The sequence below is a fragment of the Sciurus carolinensis genome, chromosome 1, assembly GCF_902686445.1.
Source record: "Sciurus carolinensis chromosome 1, mSciCar1.2, whole genome shotgun sequence".
Classification (NCBI taxonomy): Eukaryota; Metazoa; Chordata; class Mammalia; order Rodentia; family Sciuridae; genus Sciurus; species Sciurus carolinensis.
Genome location: NC_062213.1, coordinates 88,927,050 through 88,946,595, shown reverse-complemented (window position 1 = coordinate 88,946,595; position 19,546 = coordinate 88,927,050). Strand labels below are relative to the sequence as shown.

The following is a 19,546-nucleotide window of genomic DNA, read 5'->3' as shown; positions in this document are numbered from 1 at the left end:
GATCATGTGTTTCCTAATTTGTACCTTTTCCTGTATTTTCTACGATAAACACGTTTGGTTTTATACAACCGGGGAAAATTAATATTACAATGTAAATCCTTCTATGACTCACTCGTTGCTTACATTAAAACGCCTCAAATTTGTTGTCAGGCAGAAAAGACCTCTATGGCCTCATTTAACTTGCTTTAAGAGCATCTTCCTAACATACTAAATGACTTAGCTAAACTAATCAGTCAACTTCATATCAATCTGTGCTTTCCTCAGTTCTCCTCTTCTACCACATTCCCTATTTTCTATTCCATTGTCACCTGTTCAAATCCATCAATCCAGTCGGGCGCCATGGTGCACACCTGTAATCTCAGCAGTTTGGGAGGCTGAGGCAGGAGGATCATGAGTTCAAAGCCAGCCTCAGCAACTTAGTAAGACTCTGTCTACATAAATACAAAAAAGGACTGGAGATGTGGCTCAGTGGTTAAGCATCCCCATGTTCAATCCCTGGTACCAAAAAAAAGAAAAATCAAATCAAATCCAGAGCTCAGCTGAAATAGCTCTAATATAATCATGGTTTAAGTGGGATGTGGGATGTGTGTGTGTGTGTGATTCTCAAGCCTCTCAATTAAAAGCCCTATTCTTCCAGTAACTGACCTTGGGTAAGTTAACCAAAGCCTCTAAAATTCAAAAATCTTCCTTTAAATGGCATTAATAAATAAAAGAAGATAAAACTAGTGAAATTCCTTGCATAATGTGTTAGTTTACTCCACCTTCTTTGTATGGGATGTGTCTCAATTTGCAACACTGATAAAAATATATATATACTCAGTGTTCTCTCCGGAACACAAAGGTCAGAGAACTTTAATAACATCTTCAGAACCCCATTATCACATTTCATCAGTCTCCTTTGAAGAGCTTTTCTCCACCATCCCTTAAATAATGATCCAACCTTGTTCCACTTCTTTTTTCACAGAAAATAATGGTTCTCAATTATAACTGTTATGGTTTGGATATTAGGTGTCCTCCAAAAACTCACGTGTGAGACAATGCAAGAAGCTTCAAAGGTGAAATGATTGGGTTATGAGAGTTTTAATCCAATTAGTTATTAATCCCCTCATAGGGATCAACTGAGTGGCAACTAAAGGTATGTAGAGTATGCTTAGAAGAGGTGGGGCGCTAGGGGAGTGAGTGCCTTTAGGGTATGTATTTTGTATTTGGTAAGTGGTGCTTTCTGCATGATGTCTTGAGTCACTTCCCTCCACCACACTCTTTAGCCATTGATGTTCGGCCTGACCTTGAGCCTGGAGGAATGGAGATAGCTGAGACCTCTAAAACTGTGAGCCCCCAAATAAACTTTTCCTCCTCTAAAATTGTTCTTGTCTGTTCTTTTAGAGTGATAGCAGCAAAAAAGCTGACTAAAACAACAACCATATAAATTCAATCCCTTATCATAACTACAACTTTCTGTTGTAGTTATGTAGTTATACATAAAAGTGACTATTTGAATGGTGGAGCACAACTGTAGTCCAAAAGACTATGGAGGCCAAGACTGGAAGATCAGATTTGAGACCAGTCTCAGCAACTCAGAGGCCCTAAGCAACTTAGAGACTCTTGTCTCAAAAAATAAAAGAGTGGGGCTGGGGAGATAGCTCTGTCGGTAGAGTGCTTGCCTTGTAAGCATAAGGCCCTGGGTTCGATCCCCAGCACCCCCAAAAAAAAATAAAATAAAATAAAAGAGCTGGGGATGTTGCTCAGTGGTAAAACATCCCTGGGTTGAATCCACGGTACAAAACAAACAAAAACAATGTCTACTAAATATCTTGCAAGAAACAAGAAACTCTAAATCCTAAAATAAATGTGACTTTCTCCCCAAACCCGTTCATTTTCCTACCTCCCCATTATACACCAAAGACAGAAATTTAAGAAACATTCTATATTTCCTCTTTCATTCCTTTTTCTCCATATTCAAGTCTTGCAATTCATCTCAAATTTTAAGCACTTGCATTCCAAACATGCCAGGCAGTTTCATGCTTTGGTGCTTTGAACAAATTTTTACCTCTATCTAGAAAATCTTTCACTTCTTTTTTTGCCTAACTTTTCTCATCATTTAGAATTAAGCTGAAGAAATTTCTTCTCTAAAAAACAAAAGCTAACTAGCATTTATTAAATACACACTGTACTTTAATCACTGTGCAAAAACCACATGAATAATTGCCCAATCTCTAAATATGCTGAGAGTATTATATTTATAGAAATAAGGAAGGCTGAGAAGTAACTCATGGGAGATAGTATATAAGTATTAAATAGTAGGAATGGAATTCAAACCAAGGTTTATCTGACCCCAGTGTATAAAAATGCTCTTAGTATCCCAATATACTACAGTTTCTTTTTTTCCTCCCATCCACCTACCAAATCTCATAACCTCGATCAGTTGGGGGTCTCTCCTCTAACTGTCATAAACAGGCAAGTCTTTGGGCACAACACGTAAATTCTTATTATTTGGCTTATCTTTCCTCAAATAAGTCTGTGAGCAATTTTAAGACAAGGTGTGTATCACCACCTGTTTCCTTGAAGCCATAGTGGTCTAGAAAATGGTAAGCCCTCAAAAAGTACTAGATCCCTTCTCCCCGCAAATTGCACAGCACTTTACTTTCTACCTCATATTCACATTTTGCATGTCTTATTTACCCCACCAGAGAACGGTATTTGGTAAGGGCAGTTTTAAAAATCTTTAAGCAGATACACTGCCTTTATTAATTGTTCAACAAATAATAAATGAACCTATAATTAAAATAAATATCATTTACCTGCTTTCATTTCTACGTAGATTTCTTCTCGCTCTGATTAAACACTAGCCCCGCTATTAGCAAATCGCGATTCCCAAGCCACAAAGGGCTTTCTGATTAATTTACCAGACATTTCCCTACATAAAGAATTACGAGAAAAATCCAGCCCAGATTAGAAAAAGATGTCTGGTGTTTAAAGACAGTCAATTTAGTACTAACTCCCGAATCAAAATAGTATATAGAACACCAATCTATTCGACTATGTGAGTCACGTGGCTCTGCGGAGTGCCGGCGGTTGTCAACGTGGTTTCAGTGTCACGTAAAAGACTATACAATTAGTCAGTTAATCCTCTGAAATTCATTAAGAGCTGACATGCCCAAATATATCCTATTTAGGGTGCTGAGGAGAGATAAGGAAAACGACAATCTATCTCCTAAACCTGGCTTCTTCCCAGATCCTGAATCTTAGCGCTTTCTCCTCCACCCCCCGATTCACCCAGCACCCCCAGAGGGAGTGACTCTCACCTACCCACCCGCCTACTCTGTCCCTAAGAGATTCGGCTAGCTTCTTCGAGGACCCTCCCCTGTCTGGGTGGCCACGCAAATGTCGGAATGGCGTAAAGGCTAGCTTAAGCCACAGACACCCTCACGCTCATCGACTCCAGACACAGTCGGGTACCTTCCTTTGAGCTCTCGGCTCCTCACCTGCTCGGCCGACACCGCCCCCTTCCCCGCGCTGCTCCCGCTGCTCTTGCCGGCGCGACCGCTGCTCTCCGCCATCTTCGTAGCCTACTGGGTTTCCGGCTTGCGCAGCTCAGCCCCCGCCTTGCGTCACGTCCGGCCTAGGAGTTACCGCCCACTCGCCCGGGTGCTGCTGGCTGGCTTCGGGTCGGAACCTGCGAATGATTTTGGCTCTACCTTCATGTAGGACCTACTCCCTGTGCCGACCGCTGCAGTGAATTCCACCTGCGGTGCTTTCTCTTGTGTAACCGAGATTTCTGCCCCAAGGAGAGGCGGGGAAGGACGCGCTAAGTAGGGGGGGTGGGGCGCGGGTCGGGAGATCTGATCATTTGCCCCGTGCCCACCTCGGTGTGGGCGGGGGGCACTACGGAGGGTGAAATTCCCTTCGGAGGTTCCGGGTTTAAGAGGGAGAATATGCTTTGAGACAGTAAAGCTGTGCAAGGCTTGGGAAACTAGAAGTTTCCCCGAGATGACTTTTGAACTGCGGAAACGTTTGGCAGCGGAAAAGGGCTTCAGTTTAATGTGAAATCCCTGGAAGTTGAGTTATTCAAGCGCTGATCGAAAAACACTCCTCGATCTTCCCACTTTACGATCCCTTTCCATAGCCCGTAATTACTTACAGTAAAAAGTGTTTTTGAAGACATGAGTGATTTTTTTAGTGGCAGGGCCCTGATCCTCCCTCACAGTATGTATGAAGGGTTGACGTCAGGGAATCCTAGAAATGTATTGCGCGAAGGAGAGTTTGGTGTCCTGATTTTTCACCTTCCTCAGGCTGGGCTTCATCACCAGGCCTCATCACCAGCTCCTGTCCCTTCTGTGTCCTGGACTCCGGATACTTCGACTCTCAGGACTTTGTGCCCAACCCAGGTAACATGTTTTGTTGTGTCATTACTGCCTGGCACATAGTAGATGCTCAAGTTCCGTTTGTTAATTGAATAGTGGGGAGACGGAGGTGTCAGAAATCCACAGCACATTCGACTGGGGAGCCCCCTTAACCCTGGGTTAGTATGCCCTATGAGAGCAGAATCAAAACGAAGTCAAGCCTGTTGGGGTGGTGCACACCTGTAATAGCAGCGGTTTGGGAGGCTGAGGCAGGAGGATGGCAAGTTCAAAGCGAGACTCAGAGCCGGACACGGTGGCGCAGGTCTGTAATCCCAGCGGCTCCGGAGGCTGAAGCAGGAGGATCGTGAGTTCAAAACCAGCCTCAGTAACAGCAAGGCACTAAGCAACTCAGTGAGACCCTGTCTGTAAATAAAATACAAAAAAGGTCTGGGAATGTGGCTCTGTGGTAAATAAAATACAAAAAAGGTCTGGGAATGTGGCTCTGTGGTTGAGTGCCCCTGAATTCAATCCCTAGTACGAAAAAAAAAAAAAGAGAGAGAGAAAGCAAGCAAGCCAGCCAGCCTCAGCAATTTACTGAGACCCTATCTCAAAATAAAATATGAAAAGGGTTGGGGATATGGCCCAGTGGTTAAATGCCCGTTCAATCCTTAAAACTTGTTTCCCCTCATGTTAGGAAATCTGATCCTGCCTGCACCATTTACAGGCCCAGATCCATGGCTATCTCCTCTTCCTCCTGGGAATTACCCCTGGTGGCTGTGTGCCAGGTAACATCCACACCAGATAAGCAACAGAACTTTAAAACATGTGCTGAGCTGGTTCGAGAGGCTGCCAGACTGGGTGCTTGCCTGGCTTTCCTGCCTGAGGCATTTGACTTCATTGCACGAGACACTGCAGAGACACTACGCCTGTCTGAGCCTTTGGGTGGGAACCTTCTAGGAGAATACACCCAGCTTGCCAGGTATCAGGGAAATGGGGAGGGAGAAGTGGAATCTTCATTGGGCAGTGTTCTTGGATTGCCAGATATGAGAGTAGAGCCTTGAGAAGAGTTGTCAGTGTCCCCTCCCCCCAGGGAATGTGGACTCTGGCTGTCCTTGGGTGGCCTCCATGAGCGCAGCCAAGACTGGGAGCAAACTCAGAAAATCTACAATTGTCATGTGCTTCTGAACAGCAAGGGTGAGACCTCATAAACCTTTAGCCTGCTTCTTCCCAGGCTCTTCTACCTAAACTCAGATTCTTCAAAATTGTTTCTCAATTCTATTTCCTTGACTGAAGATTTTAGGGATGCTCGTACTTATATTCTTAAGATTATAAACTATCTCCTTGGGAGGAAAGGAGCTAAACTGGGCATTGAGAATTTTTTCTCCCTCTTACTATAGGATCAATAGTGGCCACCTACAGGAAGACGCATCTGTGTGATGTAGATATTCCAGGGCAGGAGCCTATGCATGAAAGCAATTTTACCATACCTGGGCCCAGTCTTGAGTCACCTATTAACACACCAGCAGGCAAGGTGAGAGTCATGAAGTGGGAGAGGAAGAAGAGGGGAACAGGAATACATTGAAGTAGTAATAGTGTATAGAAAGCCCTGAAGAGTGGGGTAATGGAGGTACTGTGACAAAAAGGACAGGGAGGCTAAGTATTCTCTATTTCATTTCATTTCAGATTGGTCTAGCTATCTGCTATGACATGCGGTTCCCAGAACTCTCTCTGGCATTGGCTCACGCTGGAGCAGAAATACTTACCTACCCTTCAGCTTTTGGATCTGTTACAGGCCCTGCCCATTGGGAGGTAAGAGGACACCTCTTCAAAACAGTAGGGCTTTTTATTTTGGGGGGACCAGGGGATTGAATCCAGGGTTGCTTAACCATTGAGCTACATCCCCAACCCATTTTACTTTTTTTTTTTTTTTTTTTTTTTTGCGGTAGTGGGGATTGAACCCAGGGCCCTGTGCTTGTGAGGCAAGCACTCTTACCAACTGAGCTATATCCCCAGCCCCCATTTTACTTTTTGAGACTGGGTCTTTTTTTTTTTTTTTTGTACCAGGGATTGAGCCCAGGGGTGCTTAACTATGCTTAACCACTGAGCCACATCCTCAGCCCTTTTTTATTTTTTTGAGACAGGCTCTTACTAGGTTGCTTACAACCTTCCTAAGTTGGTGAGACTGTCTTCAAACCTACAGTCCTCCTGCCTCAGCTTCCTGAGCACCTGGGATTACAGGCATGCATCACCATGTCCAGTGAAACTGGGTCTTTCTAAGTTGCTTAGGGCCTTGCTGATTTGCTGAGTTTTTAACTTGGGATCCTCCTGCTTCAGCCTCCCAAGTTTCTGGGATTACAGGTGTGCACCACTACACCTAGCAAAGACCTTTTAGCCTCATTCTCCTCCTTTAGCCTAACCAGTGGAAAGATTTTTCTTCCCCTTCTCACCTAGTGGGAAAATTCACTTCCCAGATAGTTCTCTCATATTATCATACAGTTAATTTGGTAAATCATCACTAGGCAATTATCAGAATGGTTATGATGGGCACAGCACAGTAGCTCATTCCTGTGATCCCAACTGCTCAGGAGGCTAAGGCAGGAGGATTGCAAGTCTGAGGCCAGTCTCCACAACTTAACAGGATCCCATCTCAAAATTTTAAAAGGCTGGGGTTGCACTCAGTGGTAAATCACCCTTGGATTCAGTCCCCAGTATAAAAAAAAGTGGTTATAATGGGTAGTAGATTGGTCTGTAATGTCCATTTCTTATCACTTCCCTAGTAGCTGCTACACGTACTTAACACACATCTCATCCTCAGGTATTGCTGCGGGCCCGTGCCATTGAAACCCAGTGCTACGTTGTGGCAGCTGCACAATGTGGACGCCACCATGAGAAGAGAAGTAGTTATGGCCACAGCATGGTGGTAGACCCCTGGGGAACAGTGGTGGCTCGTTGCTCTGAAGGGCCAGGACTCTGCCTTGCCAGAATTGACCTCAACTTTCTGCAACAGTTACGCCAAAATCTGCCTGTGTTCCAGCATCGCAGGCCTGACCTCTATGGCAATTTGGGTCACCCACAGTTTTAAGGCTTTGACTTCCATGAGTTGAGATAGATAGATACACAAGACACACAAAACCCCACCCCAACACATTGTGAGATGATACTATTGTGATTTGTAGGCAGGATCCAAGCATAGCTCCCTTCACTTGGGGAACCTTGACTCTCAATGGAACACAGACTCAACTTCTTGGGAAAGAAGAAACTTTCACCTGAGCTCAGATTTCAGTTCCAGAAAAGTGGAATTTTATATAGTCACTGTTTATTTCATGAAAACTGAAATTATGCTGAGGACTGAGCAGCACTGGCATTGAAAAAAATATAATAATCATAAAGTCTGTGTCTGGACATCTCCTTTAGGAGCTGGAAGGGGAGGTGGTATTGTACCTACTGGACTAGGCTTGAGTTCTAGACTTCCTGGCTCATTCAGCTTGCCTCTCTACCAAAAAAAAAAAAAGTGCAACACTCAGTGCATATCCCAGCCCCGTTCTCCCAAGCATGGGAGTGGGAATAAGGGTAGAGGAGTGGGAAGGAAAAATGAGGAATTTACTTTCTCCTAAGGTGCCCTTTGCCTAAGCCAGAAAAAAAGCAAAGGGGAAAAGGGCTGCAGGGTATGTTATTTATTTTCACTTGAACATGGAAGGAAAATTATCACACTCCCCCTTCCCCTTTCCAGGGGGAGTGTATTTTAATCAGCAGCCTCTTCTCTATCCACCTTGTGTATGTTGTGTACACATATATCACAGTTGAGAGGGGTGATCAGGCTGACCCAATCCTCTTATCTGTTACTCCCTTGAAGAGGATTTGACAAAGGGGAAAAAGGAAGGAGCCACACCAGGCAGCAGTTTCAAGCCATGGAATGGAGAAAAGGCAGAGAGGAGCAGCACCAGAGGCCAGGAGAGAGTGGAAAGGGCCACAGTTTCTTCTTTTTTTAAAAATTCTGTAATTTGGAAGAGGGTGGTGATTAAGTTCCAAAATACACTTCAGAGTCCCACCTTCTACATAGCTCCCTTACTCGCAGCCCTTTGGTTTTTCAGACAAAATTTAAGAGCCCTCATGAAGCCAGAAGTATTGATAACCCCTCAATGCACCCAAAAGCAGTGTTCACTTCAATCCCTTACAAAGACTGTTCTATAGACTTTGCTTCTCCCTTTACGTTTGTCTTACGGCTCAGTGGTAAGGTGACTGTAGAGACACACATTAGGGGGTAGGTGAAAACAGGAAACAAAGGGGAAGCCCAGGCACATGGGTGCAGGGAGGGGTGGGGAATACCACTTCCATTTTCCTTTGTCTTTTTTAAAAAAAAAAAAAAAAAAGGGCAGGGGTGTGATTGGTTGGAAGGGTAGAGAACAAACTCCAGAACAGTATGTAAGCTCCAGAGGTGGATGGTGGGAACAGTCCCCAAGAAGTAAGAAGGGGAAAAGGTCAGGGCAATGCTTGCAGCATCAAGTTCCTCAGGAGTTTCTGTCGTCCCAGCTCATAGTCCTCCTCGTCCACATTGACCAGCAGCTTGATGGCTTCATGGCCCACAGCTTGCTTGAGGGAGTCTGTGATGAAGACACCTTTAAGTGCCTCTAGTAATGAGCCATTGATGTAGTCGCGCCAGAATGCGTCGAGGTAGGTGAGCTCAGAGAATTTGATGTCACAGATGATGGAGCCCAGGTCCCGGGACTTGAGGATGGTGTTGGCCTGGTTAAAGCGTTCAAACTGGCGCTCAAGTGGGTCCTGCTTGTTAGAGAAGACATTGCCCTGCAGAGCAGTCTCGTGCTGGCAGTATTCAGCCCGAACCCGTAGTCTGATGTCTGAGAAGAAGATACAGATCAGAAGAGGTTACAAATGAGTTAGGAGTTTACAACCTAAGTTTGAAAAGCTGAAAGGGGCAAAGTAGGGAATATCACCTGACAGCTTCTCTACCTACTCCCCGGGATGAGTTCTTTTCTATGCATCTCTGAAATTCTTGTCTGAATACAGGTTCCCTTAAATGGTACATGCCCAGGTCAGCATCAGTTCCCATCACTCACAAACAGCAACATGCTTACAGGAAATACTTTTCTAATTAACAGGCACAAAAGTTCATTTTAATTATCTTGATTTGGTTCATCCTACAATAAGGGTGTCATATCAGTATATCTTTGATCTGTTAAATAAAGAGTTAAAATATACCCTGCCACAAAAATAAGGAGTTCTTCCACAGATAAAATCACTCAGTCTTACTTTCTGTCAACAAAGTGAACCTTGCAGCTGGGCATGGTGGCACACACCTGTAATCCCAGTGACTTAGGATGACTGCAAATTCAATTGCCAGCCTAGGCAACTCAGCGAGACCCTATTGCAAAAAAATGAAAAGAGCTGGGCACGTAGTTCACTGGTAGAATACCCCTGGGTTTGATCCCCCGTACCAGGGGGAGAAAAAAGTAAGCCTTGCATTGAATAACATTATCTTCCCTCAAGTCTACTCCACCTCTGGAACCCTTGAACTTCCTCACCACATGTCTGCTTTTCCTTAGGATCAGGTGTCACTGACTTCCGGCGTTTGCGCTGACTCCCAAGTGTGGCTCTCCCTCGGGCTGGCCGCTTGCTACACATCTGAGGACCTGAAGTGGGGCAGCACACCACAGGATAGTGGGGAGGCACTGACAAGAAAGTAAAAGGGAACAAAGAACAATAAGGTAAAGGCAGAAATTTAAACACTACTCTTGGAATGCTGAAGGAATCGTGTAGCCTTAACACTACCTGAAAGGAGGATACATGACAGCAACACAAGACCAAGGTGAAACATTTAACAGCTCACCTGAATTTTCATGGGACTAGATGTGGGGAGGGATAGCAGTCTTTCATTTAAGTTGGCAAAGCCAGGAATTTGAAGGGATCAGTGTCCTCTTGCTTGATTATGGAATCAGGAGTAATATCTTCTCACCTGTTTTAGGGGGCTGGGGAGGCCTCGGATCTGGATCACTGAGGGTTCTGGGGGTCACATAGCGAATTGATGTCTCCTCCAGATACTTGTCCACAAGATCAGGGCACACTGTAGGGAAAGAAGAAATCATTCAGGAAAAAGTACAACCCTCCCTTCTCCCAATAGGCCTCAAAATGGATTCTCCTAGGAACTCCTGAAGGTCAAGGCCTCTTTGACTCCTATGCTGTTCACTGCTGGTCTTCTACAACTCTTCCTGAATTCACTGCCCCCCTACCCCCAAACAAACCCTTACCAGCCCGTCTCCTCTTGAGGGTGACATAGGGCAGCAGGTCATGGCGAGTGATGATGCGCAGCAGCTGCAGCACCTGGCGGAAGTTACTCTCATCACAGCGGCCCTGGCGCTCCAGTGCCAATAAGAAATCACGTCCATTTCTGATGAGTCCACGTTCATGGTCATCAATCACATCAACAAAGAGGAAGGAAAGCACACGCACATCTCTGTGCGTCAGGTGGGTGCCCACGATGTCAAACATGCGGTGTAGACTATATAGCCCGTGTTCCTGCTCACCATGTTCTTCTGGCCACACCTGGCTTGCCCGCCTCTTTAAGCCCGCCATGCTGGGGGCTCAGGAACACAATGCTTTCCAGAATCCCTGCTCAACAGCTGTGATCCCCAGTGTACTGTAAGGATAGGGCAAGAACCTGTGAGCCACTCAATAGCAGGAACTAGTTTTATATTCCCAGTGCCTAACATGATTTCTGGCACAGTATACTGCTTAATACATGTTTATTAACTATTTTTAAAATGTTTATTAAAAATAAACCCTAGCTGGGTATGGTGGTGCACACCTGTGATCCCAGCTATTCAAGAGACTGAGGCAGGAGGATCACAAATTCCAGGCCATTCTGGGCAACTTGGAGAGATCCAGACTCAAAAAATAAAAAGGTGGGGGGAGATGAAGTTCAGTGGCAGAGCACCCCTGGGTTCAATTCCAATTTAAAAAAAAAAAAAAAAAAGAAAGAAGAAAAAAAATAAATCCCTAGACTTCTCCATACTCAACAGACGATGCTGAGCCCAGATCTTACTGGAGAAATAGTCACTTCCCCTATGAATGTCACAAGCAATTTTAATACTACATGTTCAGCAAAAGTTACTATTACATAGTACCCTGAATGTTCTTGCCCCCAAAACACCGTTTTTGGTCCCTTGAAAACTCTACTTTCCCCTCCCCAATCAGTTCACTTTTGAACACAGGCAAAATCTATAAGTAGAGAATTCACTCAATTCTAATACAGAAACTGCATAGGATGAATTTAGGGATTGACAATAGATAAACTGAAAATGTCTAGTTATAACTAGTTTAAATTCATATTGTTTCACTAACAAGCTATGTAGCTGTATGACTTTAGGCAAGTCTTTTTTTTTTTTTTTTTTTTTTTTTTGTGGTGCTAGGGATTGAACCCAGGGCCTTGTGCTTGTGAGACAAGCACTCGACCCACTGAGCTATATCCCCAGCTCTAGGCAAGAAACTTATGAGAAAGTCTCAGCGCCTTCATCCTTAAAGATGAAAAAAACCTCCTCAGAGTTGTTACCAATCCAATGAGAAAGTAAATGCAAAATCACTCTGAAAACCTTATATTCCCTTGATCTTTACATCATATGATATACCCACTTCTTTTTTGCTATGAAGGATTTAACCCAGGGGTGCTTTACCACTAAGCCTCAGCCCAACCTGTGTGTACCACCATGCCCAGCCTGGATATACCAACTTCTAACTTCTCATGGATGTCATTTACCAAACCACAGCAAACGAATAATCACAGCCCTATGTTCATTACATAATTTGGCATTTGATTCACAAAGTTCATCCGTCATCCTGGGTGATGTCAATGACCCAGTCTTTTACCAATCTTCCAGTCTAACAACTTTCACCTCCACTCTAGTCACTTCATACTTACTACACTACCAGAAGGTACCACCCAATACTGTTCCACCTGTGTGACCACAACCTCCAATCACCCAATCAACTTCAATTTTAAATTCCTACTGAGGCAATTTCTATTTTTTTTTTGGACCAGTGTTTGAATTTCGGGGCACTTAACCACTGAGCCACATCCCCAGTCTTTTTTTTTTTTATTTTGGGACAGGGTCTTGCTAAGTTGCTGAGGCTGGGCTTGAATTTATGATCCTTCTCAGTCTTCCAAGTCACTCAGATTACAGGCATGCACCACCTTGTCCAGTTACTTCTAAGTATTTCTTAAATTTCCCCTACCTTTTCACTTCTGCTACCACTGCCATAGTTCAGATTCCACTGGTCTCTCACCTGGACTACTGCCTCTTTTAAAAAGTTCTCCCTATCACTAATCTTTTTTCTTTTTTCTTTCCAGTGCTGGGGATCAAATGTAGGGCCTTGTACATGTTAGGCAAGTGCTCTACCACTCAGCCACACTTTCAGATCCCCAACATCAAACATAACCAACCTAAATCCATTGAGTTAGCTATCTAAAATGCACAACTGACTACATCATTTTCCTACTTAAGACTCATCTACATCCTTCTCCCTACCAATAGGAACCCTCTACAAATTCCTTTTACAATCCTTCAAGATCAGACTGACTTTTCCAACCTCATCTCCCACCACATTTCATTCCTCCTACCCCATGTACTGGGGATCAAACCAGGGCCTCCAGCATACTAGACAAGTGAGTTACATACCCAGCTTTTTTTTTTTCCCAAGGTTGGCCTTGAGCTTGTGATTCTCCTGCCTCAGTCTCCTGGGTAGCTGGGATTATAGGCATACACCACCTCACCCATGCCCCATGCCCCATGCCCCATGCCCAGCATATATATATATATATATATATATATATATATATATATATATATATATATATATATCTCATTACTGGAGATTTAACTCAGGAGCACTTCACTACTGAGCCACATCCCCAGCCTTTTTATTTTTTTTTTTTTTTTTTTTGAGACAGGGTCTTGCTAAATTGCCAAGACTGGTCTCAAACTTGTGATCCTCCTGCCTTGGCCTCCCAAGTCACTGAGATTACAGCACCCAGACCCACTTTTTTTCTTAATCAGTTTTATTTTCCAACATTATCTATTTTATAGTTCATATATATATTATGCAATTCATTCTCTACACCTTTCTTCAGGCTATTCACTTTGCCTGAATGCCCCTTGCCCTTCATTCTACACCCCCATAACCACTCTTTTTCAGATAGCTAACTCCTACTCCTACTGTGAAAGTCAGCTCAGATGCCATCTTCAAACTGCATTCTCTACACCCGCAAGCTCGGCTAAGTAGTCCTCTACGGTGCTCTTATGGAACACTATGCATATTTCCTTTAAATCAGCGTATTAAAATGATTTGTGTATTTATTATCTCTTTAGATCCTGAGCAATTCATGGAGAGAGACTAAGTAAAATTCATCTTTATTTCTCTAGTGCCTAGCAGAGGACAGAGTCTGGCATTTGTTGAAGCAAACTGTTGTTGAACTGAACTGAATCTAATCTCAAAGAGATCACCACAAGCAACACCAGTTAAGAAACAAACTCACAAAAGTCCAAGAGTGAAAGAACCCCATTAAAAATAGACACGCATAACTCAGTGACCATGCAGACAGAGCTGGCACACAGAGCTGCCTCTCGGCCAGAGAAATACCCACATCATACCACATCCCCTTCTCAACAATAAGATAGGCTGTTCTGTCAATTTTACATGCCAAAAAACTGAGGCTAAACTAGAAAAGAGAATGAAGGCCTGAGAGTATATAGTTCAGCAGTAGGGTACATGCAAAGTATAAGAGGGGCCAGGCATGGTGGTGCATATCTGTAGTCCAAGCAATTGGGGAGACTGAGGAAGGAGGATTTCAAGTTCAAAGTCAGCCTCAGCAGGTCAGCAAGACCCTGTCTCAAAATGAAATAAAAAACGGCTGGAGATATAGCTCAGTGATTAAGCACCCCTGAGTTTAATCTTCAGTACAAAAAAAAAGGGGGGGGGGGGAGAGGCCCTGGGTTTGATCCCCGGGACCAAAAAAGAAAGAAAAAATGATAAGCTACTTCAAAAGAGCCAAGTCAATGAAGAATCAAAAAGCAGAAGAGTTAGTAGGATCTGGTCCCTCTCAGTAAACCAAAGATGGAAGCGGACAGAGCCTTATCCCCTTGAGAAAAGGAAGGCCCACCCTGGAATCAACTGCAGACCATGGATGGGTTCTGATATATAGAAAGGAAAAATATCTCATATATAGTTTGGAAAGCCCAGATGCTCCACCCAAAACATGGGAAACAGCTGGGAAAATAACTATTCAACTACAGACCAATTTTTCTTGTCTCTTCCTCTCTTTTTCACAAATGGAAGTGCTGTAGAAAAATAACTGCTTGCTCAGAGAAGGCAATAGGAGAAAATTGAGCCTCCTAAGAGCCCATGAAACTTCTCCAAGTTCCCTATCCCACCTGTTCCCTTGGGGCAGCTGTTGATTATGAGAATCCCAGAGAAAGATGGATAGGTTTCACATTGAGCCAATCAGAAGAGCATGTTGCTCCAGAGTTCCCTAATTCAAAGTGCCCTTAAACCCCAAGAAATGGAAAAATAGTGTCCCCACGTATTTTGTCACTGGAAAATGAAGCAAAATATGGGAAAACAGTATGGTCCTAATCATGCTTAATGAATGCAACTCTACAATAGGCCTCAATCCCCTGAGTGTTAACTCTACATCTGATAGGGGGGAAAATAGCCACCTTTAAGTTCTTGTTCCTGGGCTAAATCAGTCAACATACCAGGAATCATCAGAACTTCTAGGTCAGTGGTTCTCAACCAGGGGCAAAATCTGCACCCTCTGGGAGACATCTGGTCTGGAGATATATCTGGAGACATATTTGATTGTCATGTGTAGGGAACCAGCATGCAATCAGACCAAGGATGCTGCTAAATATCCCCTAATACATAGGACAGTTCCCTACAACAAAGAATTATCTGGCTCAAAATGTCAATAATCCATCTTTTCCAGGTGGAGCACGATGAATGGTCAAAAGAATGCACATCAATTTCCACACTAGACCTGGGGAAGGAAGCTGTTAGGTTTCCCCCAACGCAAACCTATTAAACAATATTCCAGACTAAAAGAAAAGTCAGTCAAACGTAGGCTCATTTAACTTATAAATCCAACTAGCACAAAGGAGCCCTGGGTCCTCTTTCCTGCTGTTGTCATTCAGGTGAACTGCAGGTGATAATGCTCTACTCCTTTCTGCCCCATCCCAGAGGTCTACTCTGACCTAGTTCAATCTGGAGTTCTATGTGAATAAGAGAAATACCAGCTGGCACACACCTGTAATCCTGAGGCTGAGGCAGGAAGATTCCAACTTCCAGATAAGCCTTAGCAACTCAGTGAGGCTCTAAACAACTTAGTGAGACCCTGCCTCAAAATAAAAAATCAAATTTGGCTGGGGATATAACTCAGTGATAAAGTGCCCTTGGGTTCAATTCCTAGTACAAAAGGGAGAAAGGAAGGGAGAGGGGGGTGGTAGGGGAGGAAGGGAGAGAGGGGGGAGAAGAGAGAGGGAGGGAGAGGGGGAGAGAGGGGGAGGGGGAGAGGGGGGGAGGGAGGGAGGGAGGGAGAGAGAGAGAGAGAGAGAGAGAGAATGACAGAGAGAGAGAAAATATGAATCATCCTCAAGACAGACACAAAAGATCTTAAGCCTCAGGGTCATTTTTAAAGTCCTGAAACTAGACCAGTAGCAGACCCTTCCTGGTTAAGCTGCTGATCAGACCTATATTGCTTATTCAATGAAGCAAAACTAGCAGAAATAAAAGTTTCCCAAGGTCATGTCCTTGGGAAAAATGTCAGGAGACTGGCATGCAGGCTAGTAGACATCCCTCCCCACTTAATTATCATCTGGGATTTTGAGTTAACTCACTCAGCAACCCAGAAGGGGGTTATAGGAATCTATTTGGCTTCAGGATTAAAAGAATGTGATCAACTTCCTCTTAAACCAAAATATACTCAGTTTTCTATGGCAGTGAAGCAAGGGAGCTCAGCTTAAAATATACAGCTCCTAGATGAAAGACAGTGGTGAGGAGAATATTCCCCTCCAAACAGAGAATCAGAAAGAACTTAAATTTTGGTATCTGAAACACTGCCACATGGATCCCACTGGCTGGGAAACTAACATGAGTCCCCCCACTACAGTTTCCCAAGAATAATTCTTTTTTCTTTTTTAACCATATATGTTATTTACCAAGAATAATTCTTTATTCTGATAAATTGCTATATTTCCCAAAGTTTGTGTATGTTTTTCTTTAGGAAGGTTCAAGTCTGTATGTATCTACAGGATTTCCCTCCTGATGGGTCACATTCTGTTGGGTTTCCAGGTCCAAGCACACTAGTCTCATCCCTTCTAAGGTGATATCTGTACCTTTTGAGGTATTCTGACTTTCTCAGAAGTCCTGAGAGGGAGAACATGTGGAAGAAGTAAAACAGTAGTGTCTTAATAATGAAAATGGCAGTCTAATTTCTTCCCAACAGGGATGACAGATGTAATTTCACAGATATTTTACTCTCTCAAAAGCCCTTAGGGAAAAGTCGTGTAGAAGAACTAAAGAGTGATATCTTGAAGCTTGGAGTGAAATCTACATGGAAAATCTGAAAGATGGCAAAGAGTACATAGTTTTCTTGCTGGTGGGACTACAAAAATGTAACCAAATATCTGGAAGTCAGGTTACATAGTATATTTTCAAAAGAAGATTCCATGAACTCTGAACAGCTGGAAGAAAAAGTAAGCTTTACCAAGCAAGGAAAGTGCCTCAGGAACCCTCAAGGGGCAACATTTAGCAAAGTACTAGACCACAGCTTTCCATATGTTAAAAACGCATTGTCTCAAAGCTGACCAAGAAGACTAGATAATAAACCAAAACTGGGGGGGTTTGTCTCAAGATACCTAATTTCCCCTCTCTTTTTCCTCCTACACTCCAGTTAGCTGAAGAGATAATGACTGGAACAGATTTCAATGTACTGTAGGGTGAATGAAAATTCATTTTCCCTGGCATCTACCCCACAATTGGGATCAACCCCAATACACTTCTTATGGCATTTTCATTGTTTGAGAACAATAAAAAGTTCTAGACTTACCTCTGCAAGAAACTTAATTTCCGAAGTCTCTTCCTAGCACAAGTTTCAAAGCCAGCAGAAAAACAAAAACAAATGGGGGGGGGGGGAGAGTCAAATTTCAAGCTTTATTTTGAAATCTTGAAGGCCAATAGAGTTAGTCAATCTCAGTCACAAAAATTCACAGAGAAGCCTAAAGCCATTTCAATCAAATTGATCCACTCCTAGATAAAAAAGAGAACTAACCCATAACAAAATCCCCAGTGTTCTCTCTCTACTAGTTAAGTCACAAAATAAACACCACCTTCAAGAATTCCCAGTCCCAATGGCTCATGGCAAATACAAATTCAACAACTTCTGGGAAAACTGATTATTGTGCTCTGATCACCTTCCTCCTCAATACCTTATTCCATCTATTTTGTTACAATATTAATGCTGATTTTCATCTTTAGAGAACTGGGAAGAGAAAGTGGTTACAGCAAAAAAAAAAAAAAAAAAAAAAAAAAAAAACTTTCTTTCCATCATTTAACAGTCCAGAACTACTATCCTCCAAATTCTATTTTCCTCATTGCCTTTAACTAGCACAGGAGAAGAAAATATTCACTGAGGTAGCATCCACTCACGCACACACATTTCAGCAGAGATCTTGTTTTGTTTTGATGTATGCCCACTGACCCCCTCCCTTCTAGTATTTAAACACCAAAAGAAGGGTCTGGAAAATAAAGGGCTCCTTTAATTGGCCTGACTGCCTAGATGCCAGCCTTCTCTTCTGTTTTACTCCTCGGACTTTCAGAGCCTCCACCTTAGCATGCAGGGCTTCAATACATCCATATCTATTTCCCCATTCTTGTATTGCTAATTGCTAAAAACTAGAAAAGTCCCTTACTCCTCCGCACTCACCAGCAGTTTCCCCATTTTTCCTTCTTTTTGTAACCAGGAAAAACAAGGGAACAATAAGATATGAAGACTTTAGGAAAGCAAATCCAGTTGAACCCTCACTCAATCCCACTTCTCCAAACCCACATGACCATTCCCTTCTGCCCTTCCCACCCTATTAAAAGCTAAGGGCCTGGCAATTAGAATTGGATGCAACTGATGCTGCTTAACGATGCACTCTTCTTCCTCTTCACAGGAGAAAGGGAAACCCCCGAACCTCTATCACCCGGGCAGCTACACTGTCCTCCCATTCCTGTCTCCTTCCTCCCAAACTTTCCTCCTAGTCTCTCACTTTTTTCACTACCTCGGCACACCGACACTCTCTCCATTCCCCAAATTTTCGTTCTCTCCTTTTCCTCCCAAATTCTCCCCTAGGCCCTTCCCCCTTCCACTTCCAATTTAACACTTTCAAAACCTCCCTCTACAAAGCCTCAAAAGTCCAATTCTCACCTCCCACCTCCTCTCAACAGCCCTCACAAGAGTCCAGACCTCCCTCCAACCACATGCCACAAGCCCCCTTTCCTTTCAAACCCTCAGCCTCTCCCTCCAGCTCCTATACCCCTTTCTATCAGGCCAGATCGCGGCTCCACTCCCCACCTCGGCCTCTCTAATACCCCTGGCCTGGCCCAGCCTGGGCCCTTGTTTACGCCCCGCCCCATGTTCCCACTCCTGCGCCTCGACCCCTGCCCTCTCCCACAGTTGCCATCTCCCCTGCACGCCCCCCTCGGCTGCTCCCCTCCCCCACCTTGTAGCGTCCCGTCACCTCCCTCTCTGGAGGTTCTCAGGCTGGACGTCGCCACCGCCTCCCCCTCCACTTTCCTTCCCCAAGCCCTCAGCGGCCCCGCCCGGCCCCGCCCCGTCCCGCTCGACTCCCCCTCCCCACTCCGGCCGCCCCTCCGCCTCACTCTCGGCTCAGGTTCGGCGCCGCCATGTTGGATCCATCCGCGCCGCTCTCACGGGCTTGTCTCACGGCGCCGCATCCGGGCTCCAGTCACCGCCGCCGCCGCCGCGGGCGTGGGGGAGGGGAGAGACGGGCGGGGGTGGTTGCATCCTGAACAGCGCCTCCCGGAACCTGGCCGGTTAGTGGCGGCTTCGAGACCATAGTGAGGCATGAGCCTGAGTAGCCATACTAGGTCAGGGCAGCCTGGCAGAGGCATTAAGCGGGAAGTAGATAGCTTCACGT

General features: G+C 44.4%; 3 protein-coding genes across 14 annotated transcripts in view; 1 reads left to right on the top strand and 2 right to left on the bottom strand.

Moving 5' to 3' along the window:
- Positions 1–3,623, bottom strand: part of Pfdn2 (prefoldin subunit 2) — a 17,211-nt gene extending 13,588 nt beyond the window's left edge. Inside the window, exon 1 of the mRNA XM_047545314.1 lies at positions 3,483–3,623. Within this exon, the coding sequence (XP_047401270.1) occupies positions 3,483–3,557 (75 nt within the window). The 5' untranslated portion in view covers positions 3,558–3,623. The remainder of the gene's footprint in view (positions 1–3,482) is intronic.
- Positions 3,618–7,734, top strand: Nit1 (nitrilase 1). 9 transcript variants are annotated; one of them, XM_047545200.1, is made up of 7 exons: positions 3,618–3,701; positions 4,290–4,385; positions 5,065–5,319; positions 5,431–5,534; positions 5,738–5,871; positions 6,024–6,149; positions 7,156–7,734. In XM_047545200.1, coding segments are annotated over exons 1-7 (984 nt in total). In that variant the 5' UTR covers positions 3,618–3,699; the 3' UTR covers positions 7,423–7,734. The 9 variants fall into 9 exon arrangements, with proteins under 9 accessions (XP_047401156.1, XP_047401146.1, XP_047401167.1 ...); XM_047545190.1 differs by having other exon boundaries at positions 5,035–5,319; XM_047545211.1 differs by having other exon boundaries at positions 3,626–3,762.
- Dedd (death effector domain containing) lies at positions 6,587–19,546 on the bottom strand. Of its 4 annotated transcripts, none has more exons than XM_047545280.1 (6): positions 19,269–19,546; positions 17,452–17,484; positions 10,604–10,992; positions 10,312–10,419; positions 9,881–10,027; positions 6,588–9,196 (listed from the first exon to the last, which is right to left on the bottom strand). In XM_047545280.1, the coding sequence occupies exons 3-6, from the start codon at positions 10,926–10,928 to the stop codon at positions 8,820–8,822; spliced, it is 957 nt and encodes a 318-aa protein (XP_047401236.1). In that variant the 5' UTR covers positions 10,929–10,992; positions 17,452–17,484; positions 19,269–19,546; the 3' UTR covers positions 6,588–8,819. The 4 variants fall into 4 exon arrangements, with proteins under 4 accessions (XP_047401263.1, XP_047401236.1, XP_047401253.1 ...); XM_047545297.1 differs by lacking the exon at positions 19,269–19,546 and adding an exon at positions 19,109–19,181; XM_047545307.1 differs by lacking the exons at positions 17,452–17,484; positions 19,269–19,546 and adding an exon at positions 19,109–19,155 and having other exon boundaries at positions 6,587–9,196.

What these genes read in the sequence shown, in the direction of transcription:
- Nit1 (XM_047545190.1), top strand. An exon ending in GGACTTTGTGCCCAACCCAG is followed by an intron (nt 4,386 to 5,034) that starts GTAACATGTTTT and finishes CCCTCATGTTAG; the next exon opens with GAAATCTGATCCTGCCTGCA. An exon ending in CAGGCCCTGCCCATTGGGAG is followed by an intron (nt 6,150 to 7,155) that starts GTAAGAGGACAC and finishes TCTCATCCTCAG; the next exon opens with GTATTGCTGCGGGCCCGTGC.
- Dedd (XM_047545280.1), bottom strand. Translation starts at nt 10,928, where the DNA reads ATGGCGGGCTTAAAGAGGCGGGCAAGCCAGGTGTGGCCAGAAGAACAT. An exon ending in CCTCAAGAGGAGACGGGCTG is followed by an intron (nt 10,420 to 10,603) that starts GTAAGGGTTTGT and finishes CTTTCCCTACAG; the next exon opens with TGTGCCCTGATCTTGTGGAC. An exon ending in TCCCCAGCCCCCTAAAACAG is followed by an intron (nt 10,028 to 10,311) that starts GTGAGAAGATAT and finishes CTTTCTTGTCAG; the next exon opens with TGCCTCCCCACTATCCTGTG.